Here is a 24,026-nt window from a genome sequence, read left to right on the forward strand (position 1 = left end):
ACATATGGACAGCACTTTGACTACAGTCTGCCCAAGTGATGAACACAGTTTAAAAAATGAATCTGAACACAAGTGGTCAGAGAGATTATGAAGGAGAAGCAAGGGTTAGAGAGATGCATATTAAGTAAATCAGGCAGAACAATCAGTCACACAAGAAATGGGTGAGTAGCCCAAATTTTTCCATTGCTACTCAATGAGCTAGTGTTAGAAATACCAGCTTGGTATGATCTCAGACACTTGCGAGTGAGAAGTCTAGAAAATCAAGACAGACAATCAGTCTTCATACTGAGGCAGGAGCGACTGGCAGCTGTCTTGATTCTAAAGAAGTCCTACACATTCATTTCTAGTGGGGTGTTTTCCAAATACAGCATGAAAGACCAGCACCCTCCTACAGGCTAGTGATTTAAAAAGCAATTTCTGCAATAATTTTTTAAAACATATTTTGTTAAGCATACAAAAATAAGTGGAAATTTCCTCCAAGTAAAAGTTTGTCAAAGGACTCTAATTTCAATAAATGTTGCATTTCGAAAAAGTAAGCAAATCCAGGTTCCCATCTGGAAAACACAGGTGGAACTGTTCTAAAATTAAAAGTATTTACAGGAAATGGGGAAATAAGGACAGTGTCCTCTTTCCATTCACTGAAGCAGATAATTTTTTGCCATGACAACAGCCAGATTATATTACAGAGATCAAACCCTTCTAAACATACTTTAAGTACAGCAAGTTATAGGCATAGAATCAACTCCACTTTCCCAGGTTTCACTAACTCCAGTAGGTACGATTTGTTGTTGCATCATGCATGTGCATCAAACATTTTTTAATTGATGGTACTGTTGGATGCAAAGCTTTAATTCTGATTTTTTAAAAAGCTCACTGTCCCTTCTTGCAAAAAAGGAAAGGTTTTTATCTCAATGTTTTGAAATGCTGAGATAAAAAACAGAGAGAAATTTCAGTTTTGCAAATTCAGGAAGATCGTTCCTTCAGATTAAGGTCTTCTGGGGCAGATTTTTGTTTTATGATTACCACAGGGTCTTCCTTGCTGTACCTTGTTTATATTGGGACTTTAAATACATATCAAGATACTTGCTGTAGTTCTTTGATGTATTTGCAGCACCTTGAATAGAAGACATTCCTAAATGACATTGAACTTGAAAACTATTCTGAAACGGACAAAAGCATCAGAACAGCAGCTCGCAGATCTGAATGCAAGATTCAGTCTGTAACTGAAGAAGAGTGGGATGTTAACTGAAGGAGATGCTGGACAAGCAGCTTGATTTTTGTCTAAAAGCCCTTTCAGGGTCCAATTATAACAGTGTGTTCAAACTGTTCATGTCCAAATGGCTTAACATGCTCGCATCAAGGAATTATTTAAAGGGTGTGCAGGTATGATCAAAAAGTCTTCAAAGTCTGATACTCATAAATTTGTGTACCCTTCATATCCCATGTGTAAATACATACATACACACGCACAAAAATCAACTTTACAAAAAACCAAAACCAAAAACAACCTGAAGACTTAAAAATAATTAGAATAACAAAGGTCTTATGAGCTGTAAAAGACGTATTAGCTTCGGCATAAATATAATCTTTTAATCTTAAACTAGTACAAGAAACAGTGAAATTAGTTTTTCAAATAATGAAGACCTTTTAAATTTCAAGTAATTTTAACATAGGAGGATAGCTTCTTATATTTCTTAGAGAATAAAATACAAGAGGTTTTTTTAGTAATAATGAAATATTAGTTTAAGATTATTTCCTGAATTCTAAAGTTTACAGTTTCTTCTTAAGTTTCAGCTACATAACACAACGGTTGTACCGTATTTCCTGCTGTAAACTACTTTTGACAGAGGTTTGGTTTTTTTTTTTTTTGGTACAGTAAGATGTAGCTCTATCCATGACTACTCCAGTCAATATAACACAAATAAACAACAGGGAAATATGTTTTCATATCTAAATGTTTACATCGATGTTACAGTTTAATGTCTTATGAGAAACCTGAAACCTCTTTCCCAAATTATAAACAGTAAATTAACTCCTGCAGTCCTCCTAAATATGACCATTACTAGGAAATGCATAAAGACATGAATACTTTCCCAAAACAATTCCTACCAGGTTATGGAACATGTATGACCGCAACCTGACTGTCCTTCTTTAAATAGGGTAGTATTTAGAGAGAGGATTGAACAGACATCTATTCAACCAAGGACCATGTCACCGTTCATTTACCAACCACTCAAGTTCATGTATTAAAGATTATTGTCTCTTGTAACAGTTAACTAAAAACGTGTTTTAAGAGAGATACTCTTCCAGAGGTTTATTCATTAGAAGTTCAGTAGTGTAAGATTTGGAGAACACAATTTTTGACATTGCCACCCTACTCAGGCATATGATGGGGCAAAGAGTAAATGATAACTTGGGAAGAGCAGAAAGCCTCCTACATACTAATTCACTGAATATGAACTTTCACTCAGAAGTTGTAGCCCCAACTACAAAAATACTGTCCAAGCAGAAGCCTCTATTTACAGAGCTTCCCTTAAAGTCAGTGTAAAGTCTTGTATCTGCCATAGCTGCAGCTGTGCCTTAATTTACTTTGAGGTTTTCTCTGTTTATTGCTGACCAATATGCTATTTATCTGAACGTGTCCAAAATACACCAGCCTTCTTACTCGTTTCTAGAACCCCAAAGCTTCCTAATTCCAGTAAATTTAAGCTGTTAACTTTTCACTTATTAAAAATGCCAAGAACCTTTATAAAAGTAGTAACACAGTAAACATTCATTTTCAGAAGGAGATATTTCATTTATTATCTTTTAAGCTTCCGGCTACTAGAAATGACCAGAGGCAATTCTTTGCCATACTTATTTGCTGCAAATTGGAAAGTTTCAGCAGGCAAACGGTTAAGAACCAGGGGCGGGAGGAGGAGGAGGAGGAGGAGGAGAAGGTTCAGTTTCCTTTCCAGTTCTCATCATCCAGCATGCTCAGTTAGCAGTGCAGAGGTTAAGGCCACTGAGGTAAAGCAATACTATTTATAATCATCAGCAATGTACTCTACATATTTGAAAGTCTGATTTCAGTCCTTTAAAGGCTGTCTCTGAAAGAGTGGCAACAGAAATTTGGAGAAGCTCAAGTTTTCTCTCATTATTGTGAAGCAGAGGACATTTCTGAAGCTAAACAGCATTACTGCAGAATAAATCTGCTAAGCGTTGCGGGCAACCAGATGAAGTCTTAAATGAAAACATTCACGTTAATGTTTAACCCCTTTCACTCACGCGAGATCTCTACACAAGCGACAGAATGAAGAACGCTGTCTGAATTCTGCTGAAGGACAATGGGACCCTCTATTTATTTTTATTATGCTGCCGTCTCCTGGCTAATTTTGTACAAGGTAAGACTGAATAAATTAGATTGTAGGACTTCAGGTTTTTGCTTTTCCTTTATTAAAACACAGCATGTTTTAATTTTTGTAAAGTGACAAATATTTTCACTTCATAAAGATCATTTCACTTTAAAAAAATACTCAAATCTGCAATAAGGGTATTTTTTTTTTTTTACTTTGTCAGAGATGTACAGTATGGTGGAGGTCTACTACTAGTGGTGTTTGTATCAAAAATCACACCACTTATGAATACTTGTTATGCTCTCTTCCAAGCAACTTAATTTTTTTTACAGCCCTATAACTTAATGGTTTAAATAGCTTTCACAGTATTTGGTTTAAATTGTTACGAGGTCAAATACACTGCGCAAGAAAAAAAAAAAAACGGGAAAACAGAAAAAATAGCAAATATGAACAGGCAGACCTCCATAAATCTATTTAATATTTATCAGTAAATACCGATGCAATATTTTAAAGAATGATTTAAAATTTCTAAGGCAGTATTAATTGGGTTCGGTGAAGAAATTTTTTCTTTTACTTGATGCGTGTCATAACACAGAAGCAGACTCCGTAGACTTACCCAGGCTTAAGGAAAAAGCAAAGCAAAGTAAAAAGCAGTTAGAAGTGCCGATTTTAACATTAAGTTTTTAGAGGACTGAGTATTCACTTGCTTATAAAATGTCTACAGTAATGACTGCATAAACACTTTTCAGACAAAAGCAGACATAAAAAGATTTGGAAATAAGGAGTTAATGCCTTTTAAACATTTTATTAGAAGATGAAGTATTCCTAAGTCCTTTGCTTCACTGAATTATGAAGTCATACAAACTAAGTTTTACCTAAACATTAATATTAAGCAAATACAAAGAGTACAGACAAAATAGAATATTTAGAGGTGCCATGATGCAGTCCAGAGTCCTACGGTAGGAAGAAACAGTGAATTGTACAATGATTTGTCACTATGAAATGCACAGCAAAGTATATAGCTAATGGGGTCTTGATGAACTGAGATATTTCACAGGCTTATTTTCAGGCATAAACATAATTCCACTTTGCTCTAGAGTTCACCTTTTTAATTGAGATGGAGGAGCTTAGGCTTGCAACAACAATTTTCTTTTAAGTAATATCCATAAAAGCAGCCACAAAGGTGCTTGAAAATCCCTACAAACAGGTTGTTTTTTGAAGAATGTCAAACACTACTCTCGGCACTTTTAAAAATTAAGACAATTTCATCCTCCAGATTTAGAAAACCTATCCATAACATAGAAAAGGTTGAATTTCAGAGAGATTCTGATAATAACAAATACGTATAATGGCACTCTTGCTTAATAAAATTAAAAGGCAAGATAGGCATAGACAGGGTTATGCCTGGGACAGTGGATCTTTTCAACAGTACAATATCTTGCTCTTCAAGGGCAGGAGGAAATACGGTAGCATAGTCCTTGACAGCAGACAATAGCATAGGGGCTAGAGGATTCTTTTAAGTGGCAAATTTCATACACAATGGGACTAACAGCTGCAATTCTAGCTCTAAATCTGGTAAAACACTAGCAGAAAGCCAATGCTTTCATTCTATAATATACCCTGAGGATGAAAGATGTCAAAGTCTGTTCTTGTAGGCAAGACTTCATCATTTAGTCATTCCCCAGAAACATATTAACACTGGAGAAGGAATTGTTTCTTCTTACCTGATAATGGGGTGTTTGTGTACTTTTATGCTGCCATATAAAATATAGCTTCTAGATGCCATGCAGGTTCAATAGGAAAAATCCATAGTAAACACCTAACAACCTGAAACATGCCTGGAAGCTATTATTTGAAGTGTAATAAAAATTTAAGTGTATGAAACAAACAGGTTATAGCTTGGTTCCCTAGGGAACTATCCTTTGCAACCTGCCCAAAGATGTATTTAATAGGAAAAAAAAACCAAACCTGACGAGCGCAGTCATTCTGTACAGATGTTCTATATTGTACGCAGGTATAAAGTCCCAAATATTGCTGTAACTGCCCAGTGTCTTCAGTGCAATTCTTACGTCCAGAATTAACCTTCCCTGTGACGTACCGTAGAGACCACATCACATGGACTAATTCAGAGCAACCTCAATACTCCTCCTGTAATTATTCACTCAGAACAAAACAGTTTTTCTGACTCCAGGTCCACAAAAACCAGTGCTTCCCTAACAGAGACTCCTTCTCCCTACCTTCTGCTATTAGGTACATAATGGCCTCATGCAAATCTATTCTCGGCTCTGGTAGTCAGCTGGTAGCAGGCCACAGCACTGCTGTATTTCATTTTTACTGTGAAAATCCTGGCTTTCACCTTTCAGCGCCCTTCCTTTTCTCCTCCTTTCCGCACAATATGTGGATTTGATTTGCTGAAGCTTTTCGTTCAAATGGATGAAAGGCTCACATCATGCTTGTTTACCCATTAAACGTATCCCTTAGGAGCTGTGAAGAAAAAATATTCTTCTGGGACCTGATTTCCTAATGTTTTTCTTTGGCCTATGCATTCAGTGCAGACTGAAGAGCACTGCTGACAGAACATAGAAGCAAAATGGATGAACCCTCCACCTAACATACAACTCCACTTTCTGGAATGGTAAGTGGAACAGGCATTCTTCCAGCATGAAATCCAGTGCATACCAGTAAGGACACTAAGATAAATACATTCTTTCCCAACAGCCTAATAAGATCTTAAAATTGTGGTATTATGGAGTATCCAGTCTCTTGGTTCAAATTCTGTATTTTTAATGCTTTTTAAATTCTATGCCTCATTTCTACTTTAGCTACTTTATGCTACTTTAGCTACTTTATGCCCTCTTTATTTTCAAGCTTTTAAGACAGATGTATACTGAGTTTTCATTAAAAAAGTATTTTCCACTTCTTTCTAACGAAAACATAGAGCCTTCTAACCATAATAGCATTGCTATAAAGAAACTACCTTTATAAAAGTATGCTTATTCTCTGTTCCTATGTAATAACAAATACGTTGTGATGTTGACAGCTGCAAAGCATGAAATATTTACAGGTGAAATACAAATTTTGTTAAAAACAAATTCATTGAATAAGAGAAAATTATCTCTCTTTAAAATAAAGTAAAAAGAAAATAATTCTTAATTTAACTATTAAGTTTAATAGCAGTAGAGGGACCCTTCCCCCAACCCTGGAATATTCTCTAGGAAGTTCTATAACAAACGCTTCAAGGATAAAGACTTCATGTAATTGCTGTGGGATTCAGGACTGCTGCAATCCCATTCTTTTGACTTTTCAACAAGGTATACATAAGAAAAAAATCACAATGGAAAAACTCTTATGCCAATACTGATGTAAATTACAGTGTTATCTCTGAATGCTAATACTGGCAGTAGTCTACTTATCTCAGGATATGCACATATGCTAAAAATAAGAAGTGGTGTCGCATGTTCTGTTTTCCAAAGCACCAATACAAAGATGTCAGAGGAAAGAAAAAAAATCTCTCAGAGTTAGAAACATTTGCTGACTTTATAAGGATAAAAACCAGTCTATTTTGTGGATTACATTTTTGTCTCTTCCTTTTGTTTATTTAATAAATTTTCTGCTGATTTAATTTACTGAATTCTGGTCCTCTGGCAGAACTTAAGGTTTCCCAGGCTTTAAGGAAATCTCAGCAGCAGCTTTCCCTTAGCACACAGTGCTCACACATCTTCCCTATTCCAAAGCTAGACCTTGACCAACCTATGGCACTGGACTCACCTACTGGCACACACATTGCCTCAAAGTAGAAGAAACTTCTACCCGATGGACTAGCCCCCTCCCCACCCCTTGCTCAAGTAATAAAGTGTAAAAAGCCAAAAAGCCATTTTGGGTTCTTTGGATTATTTAATTTTTCCTAGAAAGACTGCTTCGTGGCTCTGCAAGTACCGTTTCCACTGGCTGAGTACACTGCAGCATGAGCATGCACATGGGCACACACACAGTCCCTCCTAGTAACTGAAAAGAGAGTAATCTCAACATTTATAAATGTCATGTACAGAAAAAAGTCAAAAAGGTTCTCTCCCTCTCTTTATCTCACTTTTCCTTTCAGATAATCTGAACGCTTAATTGAACTATGATGACAAGACAGTATCTGGAAAATAAAAGATGAACCCACTTGATGCAACAAAATCAGGATTTTTAGTGTGCATTGCTGTCTGTATGTTCATCTACACTTTCATCTACCTAAAGGATATACTTTCTGAAGAGCCAAATGAACAAAAATTTAATGCAAATGTAGCAGAGTGTGGTTTTTACCCGGATGAACTTTGTTCAGCTCTTTTTGTGGGGAAAACTGCTGCCTTTAAAATTGGAAACTTTTGTCAGAATACCTACCAACCTAAACCACTCAGCTGCATTCAGACTTCGTGCAATTGCTCCACGGTTTTGAAGACTCTGCATTTTATCACAAGACCACTGTCAGATGAAGAAGGAAATTTCTCATTGGCATACATTATCACAATTCACAAGGAGCTGGAAATGTTTGTAAAGCTGCTAAGAGCTATTTATATGCCTCAGAATATTTACTGCATACATGTTGATGAAAAGTCACCGAAAGATTATAAAGCTGCTGTACAAAACATCGTTAATTGCTTTGAAAATATTTTTATTTCCTCAAAAAGAGAAAGTGTTGTTTATGCAGGATTTTCAAGATTACAAGCTGATATTAATTGCATGAGAGATCTAGTTCATTCCAAAGTTCAGTGGAATTACGTTATTAATCTATGTGGTCAAGATTATCCCATTAAAACAAACAAAGACATTATACAATACATCAAAAGTAAATGGAATGGTAAAAATATGACTCCCGGGGTAGTTCAACCACTTCATATGAAACACAGGACACAGGTTAGTTACAGAGAATATGTACATTCTGGAATGTCATACGTGTATCCAACAAAGAATATAAAAGCTAAACCTCCATATAATTTCACAATATATTTTGGTAGTGCCTATTACGTACTCACTAAAGAATTTGTAGAGTTTACATTGACTGATGCACGTGCAAAAGATTTGCTTGAATGGTCAAGAGACACGTACAGTCCGGATGAACACTACTGGGTCACACTGAATCGTTTAAATGGTAAGACTATGTTATTTCTACTATGAATAAGCCCTGGATCAACAGCATTGTAAGGTCTCTGACATGGAGAGCTAGTGAGCTCCAATTCAGAGCTTAACTCCATCACTTAATTGAGTTACATTGCATAAATATGGTAATTTCTTCAGCCTTGATGATGCTGCTCTTTCAAACAGCCACATCTCCTGATGGCTGAGAAACAAAGCTTGACTGCAGAAAAGTACTACTAATGGTGCAGACCATTAGCTACAAGGCTAGAAAAACGTTGATTAAAAAAAGTAAATTTTTTTGCTGCATAAAAGCTCATGTTCTCAAGGAATTAAAAAAAGCAATAAAACTGAGAATGATGTCTGTTCTTACAATGTACATATCCATAAATAAATACTTAATGTGCCTACATTTAAAAAGTCTTCAGGAGTGAAATATTTCCCTGTAGTAAGTAGAAAGAAATCTTATGAGAACCTTATGTTTTTAAAGATGCTCCAGGGGCTACACCCAATGCAGACTGGGATGGAAACATACGAGCCATTAAATGGAAAGATCAAGAAGGAACCATACACAAAGGCTGCAAAGGTAACGTGAATTTTGATCATGAACTCAAATTTGATTCACTGACTAGCATTCATTGCCAATTATGTATTATGCTTTAAACTGGCTATTAAGTGTGCCACAGTGGTCATACATATTTTATTTTGGAAGTATCAAATAAAACAGCAAGCCATCCTACTAAATTGCTCCACTGTATCCAATCTAAATAGCTTCTGATATATTCTTGCAAAGATCATCACAGCATCCACATACGGACAACCCATCTTTCAACCTCCAATTATCAATGCATTAACTTGACTGATCAGTTTTCAGTGAAGAGTAGGGGGTTTACTTGACAAGTGTGTTTGTCAGGTACTTTCATCAACATTGGGTTAAATCTCTTCAATTTGAACAATAATAAAAAAGGAGAGCAGTGCTGACCATATGGAAGGAATGCAAAAAAAAATTAAAAATATGTAACTGTATAAACTCAGCACAGTAAAGTACTGCATGATTAAACAGGTATCCAAACAGAAGTAGGAGATCAGAACTTCAGTATGCCCAACTATAAGACACAATATTAAGCAGAGCAACATGTCAATGAAGCAGCTGGAGGTGACGTATCCATTTGTGTAAAATACAAAACCAAACCCTCGCCTTTATGTTTAAAATCTAGCATTATCCTCCAGATATATTTCAATGATGCTCTATGTGAAATCAAAAGGTAATTTTTGTCAGTAACACTGTAGAGTGAAACTTTTTTTTTTTTTAAATTATTCTGTTCAAGTTTCTGCTGCTTTCAGATACCTTCAATTTGTCCTTGCAGGTCATTACATCAGAGACATTTGTGTCTATGGACTAGGGGATTTGCAGTGGATTATTGAGTCACCTCATTTGTTTGCCAACAAATTTGAGCCTGCAACATATCCACTTGTTATGGACTGCCTAGAGAGACGCTACAGGCTTAAAGTACTGCACCAGGCAGAAGTCCCGATTGAAGATCACTGGCGTTTTCAGGAAGAGAACTACTTCAACATGAAGCTGAATGTTTGAGCTTAACTAACATCTAAACAAGTTCAAAATACTGACAGAAACCATTAACATTTTTAGCCATAGACTTCACTCTGTGCATTACAGCTTGGGGGTAAGCACAATACTGTACTACCAGTCTGCCAGTGAAATAAACAGTTTTCATTTATTACAGTAAGATAAAGAGCAACAACTGCTAATGCGTTAATTCTCAAAGAAAATGACATTTCTAAATCTATAACTTACTGAAGACAAGGGGGCAGTTCATAATCCTTTAAGTGACTTATGTAATTGGAAAAATACATATTCCTTATGTCTGCAGCCAAAAAAAAAAAAAGACTAACTAGTACGAAAATAGTAAAATGGAAGCAATGACTGAACAAAGATAAAACATGAAGAGCACAAGTTAATGAGAGTCATGTCTACTGTATGTCTTATGAAATAAGATTATTTTGAATAATGAAGTTCATGCTAAAATTTCAGAGCTTGTAGATAAGCAAGTGACAACCAGTTTCAGACACCGTCCATTTCACTGGTTTTTTTGTTTCGTGGTTTTTTTTCCATGGCCAGCTGCATCTCTAATTTCATTGTGTAGCATGGCAACATCACTCTCGAACTATTTAGGCTCTGCTCCTAATGAAAAGGGTGCGTGTGCCAGTAACAGTAGTAGGGCTCCTGCAATGCATGTTTACCTTTAAGTCCCTGTTTCTGAGTCTCTGCAGGAGTTTAGGGCATGGAGACATGGGAAATTTGAGGCCGGGGAACAAAGGAAAAACCAAGTGAAAAGCCATCCTTCAATCCCAGTGTACCTGACTGGGGGAGACAAAACCTCCCTGAACCTTGCAACAGTCTGCAGCAACTGGAGATAACACCTAGCAGCAACCAGGAGAAGCATCTCATTTCCCAAACCCTCTGCAGACCAGATGCAGCACTCACTGGTCTACAGTAAGGAAGTGGCTTTTGACACACAACACAGACAAAAACAGGGAACTGTAATAAAAAAAAAAAAAAGAACAAGGATCCAGCCCTTTTCCAGGCAAGAGCTGCTCTTTCCTTTACAGGACTCCTAAATTAATCCCCTCACTTGTGCAACCAAAAAGATTGGGGGAATATGAGGAAACAGAGAGGATATCGGTGATGGTCTTTTATACAATATGACAACTCTTCCATGGGATTAAACCTCTACACCCTGTCTCCAAAGGTCTTTAGTTAGGTGCTACTAACGGAAAGAGACTAGGAGAAACCCAAATTGTGAGAAATAATTTCAAACTGTTCATCCTCCTTCAGAGGTATTTTGGCAAGAATGCAGATGAAAGTTTAATTCCAGTAAATCCAAATAAACTTCCAATTATTTTGCATGAACTCTGATGCGAACTAATAAAATAACATCTCGTTACTTATAAGCTCACTTGATTAGAAACTACAAATTATAAATAAATGTCTAGGAGCAGTTTAGATGTAAGCTTCAGTACACACCCAAAATATCACTCAGTCTTTACAGGAAAACTGACTTACAGATTAAACATTTTTCCAAAAAAATCAAATGAATCTACAAGTGACCCAACAATAGAACATGAAAGTTTCATATTGCAAACTTATTCCCAGGTTCCTGGAACTGTACTGCTTATCTTCCCACAAGAGTTTCTTGGAAACATTTCCTTCAAATGAACTTTAACCTGAAGACCGACCATCTGGTCTCTATTTATTTACAAAAATGTAAAAACTCAACCCAAAGGCCTATACTCAGGTTCGTGTATAATCTAGGACTTATCTGGTAGCTAAATATTGCTGGAGATGCTTTTTTATGGAGAAAAGAAAGAAAGAAAGAAAAAGGCTATGCAGCATGTTCACACTGAGCTTGTAGAGTCCCTCTGAAACTATTTCTAAGCTAATGGGTCTCTGGTATGTATTAACCCTAGCAATATTCATAGTTACTTTATCTCCAGACCACACCCAATCCACTGTAGGGCACTGCCAGCATTTATCCACTCCATGTTGTTTTTTAAAACGTGAAAGGAATGTTCCTTGTTAACGTCGTTGCAGCAAATCCATTATTGAGCTTTCACCTTTCGTCACCATCACACAAAACAATTGTTGTGTCTCACTTCTGAATTGAATGAAAAGGATAAATTCAATAGCAAGGTGATATATAACGTGGGCTTGGTTTGCAGAAACTGAACCAATCAACCTGGGGGAAAAAAACTGCACAAAAACCCCTCTTAAAATATAATTTAGGTATGACTTTACCCATGTCATTCCAGGAAAGCCATTGGAGCATGATCCTCCTTCCTTAAAGGATTTTGTATTTTAAACAAAATTTTACATATATAAAACCCCCAGAAAATCATAATTAAACCACCCCCTTCTCAATCATTAAGAAACAGTATTTTACACATTATTCTGAGTGACCATAACCACATTATATTCTTGAAATATTTTTTTACTTCTAACAACAGTTGAAAATTAAGTAATAAAACTATGAAAGCTGAGAGTATTTAACATACATAAAAAGCGTTCATTAAGTTCTGCATGCATTATCGTGTTATGAGTAGATCAATCACAACTTTTAGATTTCAGTAACCAATGTTTACTAACTTTTGGTGACTGTTGATCTAACAGCATAGTGTCAATGTGACCTTGTTCAAGGAAACACTACTGCTGTATAACATACTGCACACACATTGTATCTGAAAGATGTATGCATAATTTCTGTTTGAAAAAGCCTGAGGCACATGTTCAATAGCTCTATAGCTAAGTTAAACATTTGACTAAGTGTTTTATATGGTACAGAATTTAATAGTTAGGGTACCATTTCAAGTGTGTATTAGTGTCTGTTGACTCTGAAAACAATTCCAAAATAAATTTTAAAGTGATATAAGAAGCTACATTTTAAAATGTAATCTTGTCCTTAACTTCCAGAGTGACTACCTGAACTCCCAGAAAGACTTCCACCACAGATTCAATAACCACTATCCCATCTCCAGCCTACCTCTAGCATGCTATTACACCAATAGTAACTTCTTAGACAGGAGAGTCAACATCAAAAATTGGTAATGGTGCCTTTTTCGATCCGCCAAAAGTGACCTTAATTAGACACTATACACTGCTAGGTAATTCTTTTATTCCATTATTTCTAAAAGCATAATTTTTGTCAAATAGCAGACTTCCAAACAAGTAGGCACAAAAGACTGCCCATGCAAGAATCAGGAAGCCAGTTAGAACAGAAGTTCCAAAACATTTAATCACTTTGGGCCCCACCAAAATCTACAGACCACCACAGATTAGCACTAATTTACAATCTACAAGATCCCATCAAACACAAGAAGAGTGAGTAGAAACAGTCTTGCTTGTTCTTTCAATTTTAGTAGTCTGTTGGAGAATTAAACACAACAATAGGTGAGAACATCCTATTCAAAAGTGCAAATTTTAAACTGACAATTTCCATGACGCGCACAATTCTTCCTGAAGAGCAGGAAGCAGCAGAAAACTTCTGATCTTCAGGGCTTCTGCTGCAGAACACTGATCACCAAACTCTTATCTGGAAGCAAAGTTGTTTCTCTTCCTGCTGATTTAAAGTCCTATCCTGCACATTTTAGCATGTGACTTAGTACTGATAGTTTAAATTTTCTCTTCTTACTGTACAAAACCTCAAAAATATGGCTCAAACAAGATACACTTCTGTGTAAAAAGGTATTATAAGTTTTATTTGTATTCATAAGTTGCTCTGTTTTAGACAAAGCTCTTTTTCAACTCTTCAGTCTAAATAGTTAGAAGCTTCAAAATTTGTCCCAAGCACTTCATCTAACAGCTCACTCTCCAACATAAGCCACCACTAAAAAATTCTCATTGCTCTTTCAAAAAATTCTTTGGCCAGGGAGTTTTATATTTTGGCAACACAGTTCAAAGCATTTACCATTTAGGCAATAAGAGACAATCTCTCTCTCTCTCAACAGTGCTACAGTGTCTGACTGTTTGTTTGCCTTAGAGTTTTCACATTTTAATGTTATTTTTTAATTTGAATCTTTCAGTATACTGCTACTTAACATGTGAAGCAAGAAAGAAAAGTTTACTTCCAAGGGAGCTAAGTCACTTAGAAAGAGTCCTCACACATTAATTACAGTTGCCGTACTAAAAGTCCTCTATCCATGACAGTTTCCTCTCACATTCTTGTGCCTTTCCCTAGTACCAATATAGTCTTTTTAACAATTCCAGTAAAAGTAGATAAATACATGTATTTAATATTGTCAGCTCTTCACGTAAAGTGTCTACTGAGGCAAAATATGTTTTTTTTTTTTTTTAAAGAGAACTCTGATAGAAAGACTGCTTCATCATCCCCGGACCTAGACTCCATATGGCCTTTCAAATCTAGTACTACAGCAAATACTGTCAAGATAAACCAAGGAATGCTGAATTCTTCATCTTGGGGTTTTCCATTTCCTTGAATTAGACAAAATCTGCATATGCATTCAGTTTTTTCCTAAACACTTATTTTGCAATCTGCATATCACTGGACAAATGGATTGCTCTATTTCTTGTATAAGCTGCCACAGAAAAAACTGAGAAGAAAACTAAGCAGTGAGACAACTGCCTGTGGGACTTCCCACAAAGTGGTAAGCATTCCCATGAGCTAGGCCAGAAGGCGTGGAAAGGAAGCAACCCTCTGCTCTGAGCACAGCAAAGTAATTTCCTACAGTTTCATGAAGCACAACACTTTGCAATATGCATCTTGTAGCATGTAAATATATGTTCATTACCTAGTTCAGATGATCTAGTTTGAAGCATGAGTATGAAGGTGAGGACTGCAGAACTGTTTGGGCTGCTGGGTATCTGTATTCTCCGGTGAATGTTTTTACTGCATCATTACAGCATCTGTTTGACAAAGTCCTTTGGGAAGCCGTTGCTGTTTACAGTTTGGCAGACTATCAATACTGCTCTGTAGGCTCATAGGTGAAATTAATGCACAAGAATAGCTTGTTTTGAAAGAGCTTTCTTGAATTTCACAGTAGTGGGGAAGAGAACTGCCACACAGCTCCTAGACTGATACTTCTCCAGTTTACATCCATGCTATAAACCTCATCCCCTGGGATGAAATGAAAACACAGATTCTGCTAGCTGAAAAGAAAGACTGAAAGACTGAATACAGACAGTAAACACACAAACACAGGATTATTCTTTTTGAACTACTCTCATCATGTCACTCTCCGAAGTCACATAACAATGCCTCTGCACACACAGACATGGCAGGGGCACACAGGGCTGGGCATCTGGGCACATACTGGCAGACAGAAGGTGGCAAAGCCATGAAAGAAAATGCTGTGGCCCACATAGATCCCATAGGTTGGATTTTGGTTCAAAAACCATACTGTCATTCTTAAGATTCAGCAGTTAGCACCAGTAGAAATGTATGTATGGGAATCCACAATGTTCAAACATTCTACACTTCAGAAAATTTTTGCATTTTGAAAGAACGTGTACCAGAAGAGGATTCTATTTGTTAATAAACAATTTCTAATTCTGTAGAATTAGTAGCATATGTACCATACACAACATTTCATTTTTTTTCCTTCTTCATCAGTTCTGGTTCATTTTACTCTATGCCCCATTGCTGCATAAAGACAGAACGTGCTGGGGGAATGCTGCTAATTAGCACCTTGGATATAAACAAACTGTTAGCTACCAGAAAGCATGGCAACCAGTTCCGCATGATCCTATTTAGAAAAGTTCTGGTCCCCTTCTTGATTCTGAATACAGAATGAGAACATTATCAGTATATACCCAAAATCTACTAAATCACTCTTCAACCTTAATCAAAGGAAACGTGGACTAAAACATGTTCTCCTAGCTGGTTACCATTGTCTTTGTGCACCAAAATCCAATAATGAAAAGATGACAGACTAGATTATATTATACCTACTTCATTATTTCTAGAAGCACCCTTCTGAATATTGTGAAGAATACACATGTATGTGAAAACAGCTGTATGCAAATATGAGGCTATGATAAATACTGATTATTAAAAAATCCAGAAAATATGGGATTTATTTAGTTTTTATAAGATTATCAGACTGGCCAAACCATGGACAAAACATCTAATTCCTGCATTTAATAATCAAGTTACATCCATCTATTGACAAAAATTTAGATGCAAACAAAAAACCTCATTAAAAATAAATTAGTATCTGCCAACAGGAAAGCAGAGCCATTAGGACTAACCCAGTATTCTACAGAACAAAATTAGCACTGAATGCAGCAATATGAGGCTAAACCTAACTAACAATATTCCACATCACTTGCAACAACTTACCAAGAAAGTTTTTCCTTCACAGGTCTTTTTTAATACAAATATACTGCATGTTTTGTCAAATACCAGGGTGTTTGCTGAAAAATAATTCTGCCTAAATGTGGCAACTATCACCACAAATCTCATGATAATAAAAGTAGTGATAGGAAAAGAGAGAGTATTTGCAACTTCTATCATTGCCCCTAGCTACAAAGAAACCTATGAGATCAAACCAACACTGTAAAATGAAATGCAGCCAGTATTTTCTACAATAATCCATGTAATTGATAAAAATTCTATGAAGAGTTGCCCAAAAAAAAAGGACAAAAGCAAATGTCCTTTAAAAATACAGGGATCAAAACAAAACCTGAAAATGTAATCAGTTTAAACACAGAGTGGACACTGATAAACACAAACCACATGCATTCAGGAAAAAAGCCCAAACCAAAACCAACACGCCAAACCAAAACCAATCACCCTTTTTTAAACTGAAATTCTAACCAAACATTTGAAAAAAATGAAGTTTCTGAAGTAGTTATTGCAAAACCAAACTGTCTATGAGAACAAAAATATTCATTTTTTACAACTACTTAGAAACACCTTTTTATTAAAAAAAGGCTATATAGAATTACTTCAGGCCATCATAAAACAGAACTTTTACAAGTTCCATTTCAATTTGCATACTCAGATGAAAAAAACCACTTTACAATAGTGGATGTGAATACAATTGTATATCTATACGTACACATGTTTATAACTGTATCTATATATCTATCTGTGGGGGGTCATATGTGACCCCACTGCTACTAAAGCTGAAGAAAAACTCACCTTGTGACAAACTTCTGATTTAATTTCTTTGAGGGCACGTTCAGAGAACACACAACCACAGTTTCTCAAGAAGCAAAACCTTCAGAGAAAAGAAGACAAGACATACAATCGTTTTTAAGAAACCCTGTGCCTAAAAGATATATCTGCAGTGCTGATTTAACACAGAAACAATACTGCAATGGGCTAGCAGGACACAGTTAACTTTCTCTTTACACAGTCTTGCAGCTAATCAAGGTATCAGCACCTTAACTAGGTACTTATTAATTTGCACAATATAAGAATCAAACGGAAAATACTGGGTACATAAAATCACAACATGTATTTTGTTATTTCATTCTCGGTATAATTCAGCATAGGTTTATAACAATCTCTCAAGGGGATCATAGCAAAACAGATGCTCTTGGGATGTTTTTGTACATTTGCTATAAGTCTAAACAGGTTTCTCTGGAATCATCACCACAATCTGTTTTACTACAAAGTTACACTGTTTGAATGGTTCTACCTCCCACCAAGCTTAGTGATTTCACTTACTCTGACTCAAGCTCTCCAGCAAAGCTGTGACAAGCGAGCCTAACCATGGTCTGTTCTCCCACATCTCTCCTGTCCACATGGAAGATTCTTGCAAGATTATGTGAAGCAATTACGCACACGGTTCATGTGATCTCATTTTCCTGAGAGCTACTGTTAATCCTTCCCTCTCTACCACCCTCAAATGAATCAAAAAATACTAAGGTGGCTCTGGTAAAAATGGGTTTACTTTCCAGGTTGTCTCTTTAATTCCACCTGAATGTCTCCCAGCCAATCACTCTCTGGAGGAAGAAATACTTCACAACTATCAAAGCTGTGAACCCGGCCTCTTCTCACTCATCAGCGTTAACACGCACGGAAAAAGAAATTGCCAATTTGCCCAAACCAGGATGCAAGAAAGTGTCCTTCCTCAGCCCAGTTAAAAAAATAGATACTATTGCAGGATTAGAATAGACATACAATCCATCGCTATTCTGATCCTAACTTCATAGGCTTGCCAAGGTGGTGAAGAGGGCTTTAAACTAAAGTTGCTGGGGGAGGGGAACCTCAACCCATCCCACTCCTACCAGTTTGATGCCAGTGCCAGCAATAGATACCCAGAGCCTGGAGAAGGACCACAGGTCAGCAGGAGAGACCTGAACAGCAGCCCAAAGGAATTCCATCCACTCCAACCAGTAAGTCAGCTTCATTGGGGGCCCAACTTAAACACCTCTATGCAAATGCATGTAGCACAGGGAATAAAGAAGAGGAGTTAGAGATGTGTGCACGGCTGCGGGGCCATGATCTTATTGGCATCATGGAGATGCAGTGGGACAGCTCGTATGACTGGAGCGTTGGAATGGAAGGATACAGGCTGTTTAGGAAGGATGGGCAGGGGAGATGAGGAGGGGGTGTCACCCGCTATGTCAATGGCCAGCTGGAGTGCATGGAGCTCTGCCTGGGGATGGATGAGGAGCTGACCGAGAGCTTATGGGTCAGGATTAAAGGGAGGCCAGGGACAGGTGACATTATAGTGGAGGTCTGCTACAGGCCACTCAGGAAGACTGAGCAGATGAGGCCCTCTATAGACAGGTAGGAGCAGCCTCACGTTGACAAGCCCTGGTCCTTGTGGGGGACTTTAACCACCCCAATATCTGTTGGGGGGACAACACAACAGGACACAGGCAATCTGGGAGGTTCCGGGAATGTGTTGATGATAACTTCCTTCTCCAAGAGACAGAGGAGCCAATGAGGAGAGGTGCTATGCTGGACCTTGTTCTCACCACCAAGGAGGAGCTGGTGGAGAATGTGAAGCTCAAGGGCAGCCTTGGCTGCAGTGACCATGAAATGGTGGAGTTCAAGATCCTTAGGGCACTGAGGAGGGTGTACAGCAAGCTCACTACCCTGGTCTTCAGGAAAGCAGATTTTAGCCTCTTCAGGGATCTGCTTGGTGGAGTACCATGGGATAAAGTCCTGGAGGGAAGAGGGGCCCAAGAAAGCTGGTTAATATTCAAAGATCACCTCCTCCAAGCTCAGGAGCAATGCATCCCAACAAAGAGGAAGTCAGGCAAAAATGCCAGGAGACCTGCATGGATGAACAAGGAGCTCCTGGACAAACTAAAACTCAAAAAGGAAGCCTACAGAGAGTGGAAGCAAGGACAGGTAGCCTGCGAGAAATACAGAGAAACTGTCCAAGCAGCTAGGGATCAGGTTAGGAAAGCTAAAGCCCTGATAGAATTAAATCTGGCCAGAGACGTCAAGGGCAACAAGAAAAGCTTCTATAGGTACGTCAGTGATAAAAGGAAGACTAGGGAAAACATGGGCCCTCTCTGGAAGGAAACAGGAGACCTGGTTACCTGGGATATGGAGAAGGCTGAGGTACTCAATTACTTTTTTTGCCTCAGTCTTCACCAGCAAGTGCTCAACCCACACCACCCAAGTCGCAGAAGGCAAAGGCAGGAGAAGATCAGGTTTGAGACCATCTAAGGAACCTGAAGGTGCACAAGTCCATGGGACCCGATGAGACGCATCTGCGGGTCGTAAGGGAACTGGCGGATGAAGTTGCTAAGCCACTATCCATCATATTTGAGAAGTCATGGCAGTCCAGTGAAGTTCCCACTGACTGGAAAAGGAGAAACATAACCCCTGTTGTTAAAAAGGGAAAAAAGGAAGACCTGGGGAACTACAGAGCAGTCAGTCTCACCTCTGTGCCTGGCAAGATCATGGAGCAGATCCTCCTGGAAACTATGCTAAGGCACATGGAAAATAAGGAGGTGATTGGTAACAGCCAGCATGGCTTCTCTAAGGGCAAATCATGCCTGACAAATTTGGTGGCCTCCTACGATGGGGTTACAGCGTTGGTGGATGAGGGAAGAGCAGCTGACGTCATCTACCTAGACTTGTGCAAAGCATCTGACACTGGCCCGTGCGACATCCTTGTCTCTACATTGGAGAGACATGGATTTGATGGATGGACCACTCGGTGGATAAGGAATTGGCTGGATGCTCGCACTCAAAGAGTTGTGGTTGACGGTGTGATGTCCAAATGGAAACCAGTGACGAGTGGTGTTCCTCAGGGGTCGGTATTGGGACCAGCACTGGTTAACATCTTTGTCAGTGACACAGACAGCGGGATCGAGTGCACCCTCGGCAAGTTTGCCGACGACACCAAGCCGTGTGGTGCGGTCAACAAGCTGGAGGGAAGGGATGCCATCCAGAGGGACCTTGACAGGCTTGAGAGGTGGGCCTGTGCAAACCTATGAAGTTCAACAAGGCCAAGTGCAAGGTCCTGCACATGGGTTGGGGCAATCCCAAGCACAAATACAGGCTGGGCAGAGGATGGATTCAGAGCAGCCCCGAGGAGAAGGACTTGGGGGTGTTGGTTAATGAGAAGCTCAACATGAGCCGGCAATGTGTGCTTGCAGCCCAGAAAGCCAACAGTATCCTGGGCTGCATCAAAAGCGTGACCAGCAGGTCAAGGGAGGTGATTCTGCCCATCTACTCCACTCTCGTGAGACCCCACCTGCAGTACCACCAGCTCTGGGGACCCCAACATAAGAAGGACATGGACCTGTTGGAGCGAGTCCAGAGGAGGGCCGTGAAGATGATCAGGGGGCTGGAGCACCTCTCCTATGAAGACAGGCTGAGAGAGTTGGGGATGTTCAGCCCGGAAAAGGGAAGGCTCTGGGGAGACCTTATAGCAGCCTTCCAGCACCTGAAGGGCCCTACAAGAAAGCTGGAGAGGGACTCTTCACAAGGGCATGTAGTGATAGGACAAGGGGTAACGGCTTTAAGCTGAAAGAGCGTAGATTTAGATTAGATATAAGGAAGAAACTCTTCACTATGAGGGTGGTGAGGCACTGGAACAGGCTGCCCAGAGAAGCTGTGGATGCCCCATCCCTGGAAGTGTTCAAGGCCAGGTTGGATGGGGCTTTGAGCAACCTGGTCTAGTGGAAGGTGTCCCTGCCCGTGGCAGGGGGGGTTGGAACTAGCTGATCTTCAAGGTGCCTTCCAATCCAAACCATTCTACGATTCTATGCTTCTAACAGAGGGAGAGATAGAATTGCTTGATGTGACAGAAAGGGAGGTCTCATCTGACCTCCTTCTGCTTGCCCATACCAATCTCCCGTGGTTTAGCCCCCAAACAACTTTCAGTCACTTTTTCTCTGCAAACATTGCCCTCTGCTCCTTTATTATACATACAAATTCATTTAGGAAAGGGTTAACTTTTTATCTTTCCTCTTGAACATGAAATGAAAGGACACTTAGTAGTCTCCTGAACTCCCTCCTTCTGAAAGGAGGACAAATATTCCCCACAAAGGCTTGAGCAAATACATGAGTTGCAACATTATCGATTCAAACATTTTTACCTGCTCTATATTCAGTTTAGCATACTAATCACTTCTAAAAAAAAAAAATCCAGAAACTTACTGACCTGTGTCTTCCATTCATTTCCAATCCCACCACAGGGCATATAAAGCGTGCAGACTGGATGTCATCATATTTGTCACCTTTTATACTCTCTTTATCACCACTCCAAGCTGGATTATCTGCAAGGTTTAGTTCTGTTACATTCTGAAAAATAAAAATGCAAGCCTTAAGCTGTTTACTAGTGATTTTTGAGCCATGATAACATTCTCTAAGATTTTTTTTCATTGCGGTTTGCCATTTTTAACGCTTTTAGTATATAGTGAGAACAGAAGCAAATTGAGGTTTTGTAGCATGTTTTAGCTTTCATGGCACTCTAACATTAGACACAACCTGTTTACCTTAATGCTCTTGATATGTGATGCAGCTTCCATAGGAGTTTTATCAGCTGACTTGTCCAACAAAAATTCAATGATGGCATCTTTGTTATACAACCTATAACACAAAATTTTTAGTAGTCATATTCGATTCTCATAACATTCTTTTATTTATAAGTTCGTACCTTTTAACATAGCAGTCTTTATGGAAACATTCATACCTGCCTAGCTCACAGGCTACAATTGGCCGACATAACTTCTCTTGACTCAGAGCACAGTAGTACCATCTTGCCACCAATTCAGCATTTTTGTCAACCTGAAGAAAAAACATACTCATTATTTTGAAATAGCTTTTATATTTGCAAATTATTTAAACATAAAATCAAGTAATACTTGAAGCATTAATCAAATCCCCAGATATCTTACCAAACCTACTTTCTGCACTCAAAGCTATTCCGTAAAATGACTTTAGCAAAAACTTTTAGCAAAATTCATGACCAGTTTTGAGGGCCTGCCTCTATCTATTGAACACACTTCTGCATCTTGGGAGCTATCGTCCTAACTGTAACTCAGTTTTCTTATTTTTTGCCACTTCCACCTGTCCTCTTCCCGCTTTATTCTTTTTTGCTCTTCTCATGTTCTCCACTACCCTCTTCTCTCTAGTTCCACATCTCGTCCCTGCTTGGGTTAACTACCAGTTCCACTCCCTGTAAGGAACAAGAAAAGCAAATCTGGGGATTTCAGGATGCTACCTGAAGCTCCAGTCTAAAAACGTGAACTGTGTGACCCATTAGGCCATAAAAGAAAGACTGAGGTTCACAGCTGCTCTGACAGCCAGGTGAGGGGAGGAAATGGATTTTATTTACTGATTTTACATCAGCAAGTGTAATTTGCCTAAGTTTTCTGCCACTTGCTGTGAGATTTTTCCCGATCTTCATCCACCTATCCACACATGCGATACCACTGTATATCCGTTACCCTAAAACATCCTAAAAAGAGAGGCCAAGCAACATTCAGAACACAAGCAGATGCAATGCAGAAACGGCCACATTCGACACCACCGATGGTCTGGTCACACTCTTAAACAGTCTACCAGAAGTGCTACCAGCGGATACCGCACCCCTAGATGAAGGAGGCCCCTAAATCCCACGCGATCACCAGAACGTCCAAAAAGCCCTCCAGAAGACAGAGGGATCCCCCCTGTAGCTGCCCCTAGCACCACAGGTACAGCCACCCTGAGGTGGTACCCGCAGGCCGGCCCAGCGCCGCGCAGAAGGGCGCTCTCCTCCGCGCTGCCAGCACCAGGACTGCCATGCCCGGCTCGCTGCGGGACGGGCAGGACTAAGGAGGCCTCCGCGGGGCCTCTCTCCCGCCGGGCCGCGGGCCTACGGTCAAGGCCCCGGCTCACAAAGCCAGCCCGACAGCCGCCGGCCGCGCCCACCGCCGCCCTCACGCAGCCCCTCCAACCTTCTCGACTTTGCGGGGCCCCTTGACCAGCTCGTGCCGCTTGGGGATGGTGCCGCCATCGCACCCCATCTCGCTCCGCGCAGCGGTACGCTTCCGGATCCACTTCCCCCCACAGGCTACATACTTCCGGGGAAGGAAGTACTTCCGGCGTGCCCTGAGAGTGTCACCGCTGTTCCATAGCAACCAGCCGGTTGGGGGCGCGGCTACCAGCGCACAGCCGGGAGGGGCGGGGCGGGGCGGGGCAGGCGAGTCCACCGGGCCGCTGCCGGAGGGGCGCGGAACGTGCCACCGCGCGCAGGAGGGTTCGCAGCGCCCTCGCCCGGCGCCGGGGCGGCGCAGCAGCCGCCGCCGCCTCTCTCCTGCCTGCCCCGCGCCCGGCCCCGCCACGGCGGAGCAGGTTTCTCCCTTCTTTTGTGAGGAAACCCCCCACAGGACACCCGCTCTGGGGGATTTATGGCCAAATCAGGTGTGCCCGAGGTGGGGCGGGCTGGCGGGGGCTGGGCCGCGGGCCGCCCCCCGCTGAGGAGGCGTCTCTCGCCTTTCCCGCCCTGCGCCGGGCTGCTGCGGCAGGAGGGGGCGACGGCAGGTTACAAACACTCGGTCGTTCCGGGAGTAAGTTTAATACAAAGCATACAAAGCCAACGTGAAATGCAGTTACTGCATTTAGCTGTGCAAACAGT

General features: G+C 39.9%; 2 protein-coding genes across 3 annotated transcripts in view; one reads left to right on the plus strand and one right to left on the minus strand.

The window, feature by feature from the left end:
- Positions 1-23,499, minus strand: part of RTF2 (replication termination factor 2) — a 33,371-nt gene extending 9,872 nt beyond the window's left edge. Inside the window, exons 1-5 of one of the 2 annotated variants that reach the window (XM_072879200.1) lie at positions 23,347-23,499; positions 22,101-22,195; positions 21,904-21,997; positions 21,570-21,709; positions 17,129-17,207 (exon numbers count right to left, since the gene is read on the minus strand). In XM_072879200.1, the coding sequence (XP_072735301.1) occupies positions 17,129-17,207; positions 21,570-21,709; positions 21,904-21,997; positions 22,101-22,195; positions 23,347-23,415 (477 nt within the window). In that variant the 5' untranslated portion in view covers positions 23,416-23,499. Of the gene's footprint in view, positions 1-17,128; positions 17,208-21,569; positions 21,710-21,903; positions 21,998-22,062; positions 22,196-23,346 lie in introns of both variants that reach the window. The other variant, XM_072879201.1, reaches the window with a different exon arrangement.
- Positions 3,291-10,209, plus strand: LOC140659458 (beta-1,3-galactosyl-O-glycosyl-glycoprotein beta-1,6-N-acetylglucosaminyltransferase 7-like). The gene is made up of 5 exons (XM_072879139.1): positions 3,291-3,383; positions 5,891-5,970; positions 7,435-8,466; positions 8,941-9,036; positions 9,818-10,209. Exons 3-5 carry the CDS (start codon positions 7,491-7,493, stop codon positions 10,042-10,044), a joined length of 1,299 nt encoding a protein of 432 aa, XP_072735240.1. The 5' UTR covers positions 3,291-3,383; positions 5,891-5,970; positions 7,435-7,490; the 3' UTR covers positions 10,045-10,209.
- Positions 23,500-24,026: the final 527 nt, after the last annotated feature.

The sequence above is a fragment of the Ciconia boyciana genome, chromosome 14 (genome assembly GCF_034638445.1).
Source record: "Ciconia boyciana chromosome 14, ASM3463844v1, whole genome shotgun sequence".
Lineage (NCBI taxonomy): Eukaryota > Metazoa > Chordata > Aves > Ciconiiformes > Ciconiidae > Ciconia > Ciconia boyciana.

Excerpts from the sequence above, each read along its gene's own strand:
- LOC140659458 (XM_072879139.1), top strand. The coding sequence starts at position 7,491 with ATGAACCCACTTGATGCAACAAAATCAGGATTTTTAGTGTGCATTGCT. Across the intron at positions 8,467-8,940 it reads CACACTGAATCGTTTAAATG|ATGCTCCAGGGGCTACACCC; the intron begins GTAAGACTATGT and ends ATGTTTTTAAAG. Across the intron at positions 9,037-9,817 it reads CATACACAAAGGCTGCAAAG|GTCATTACATCAGAGACATT; the intron begins GTAACGTGAATT and ends TTGTCCTTGCAG.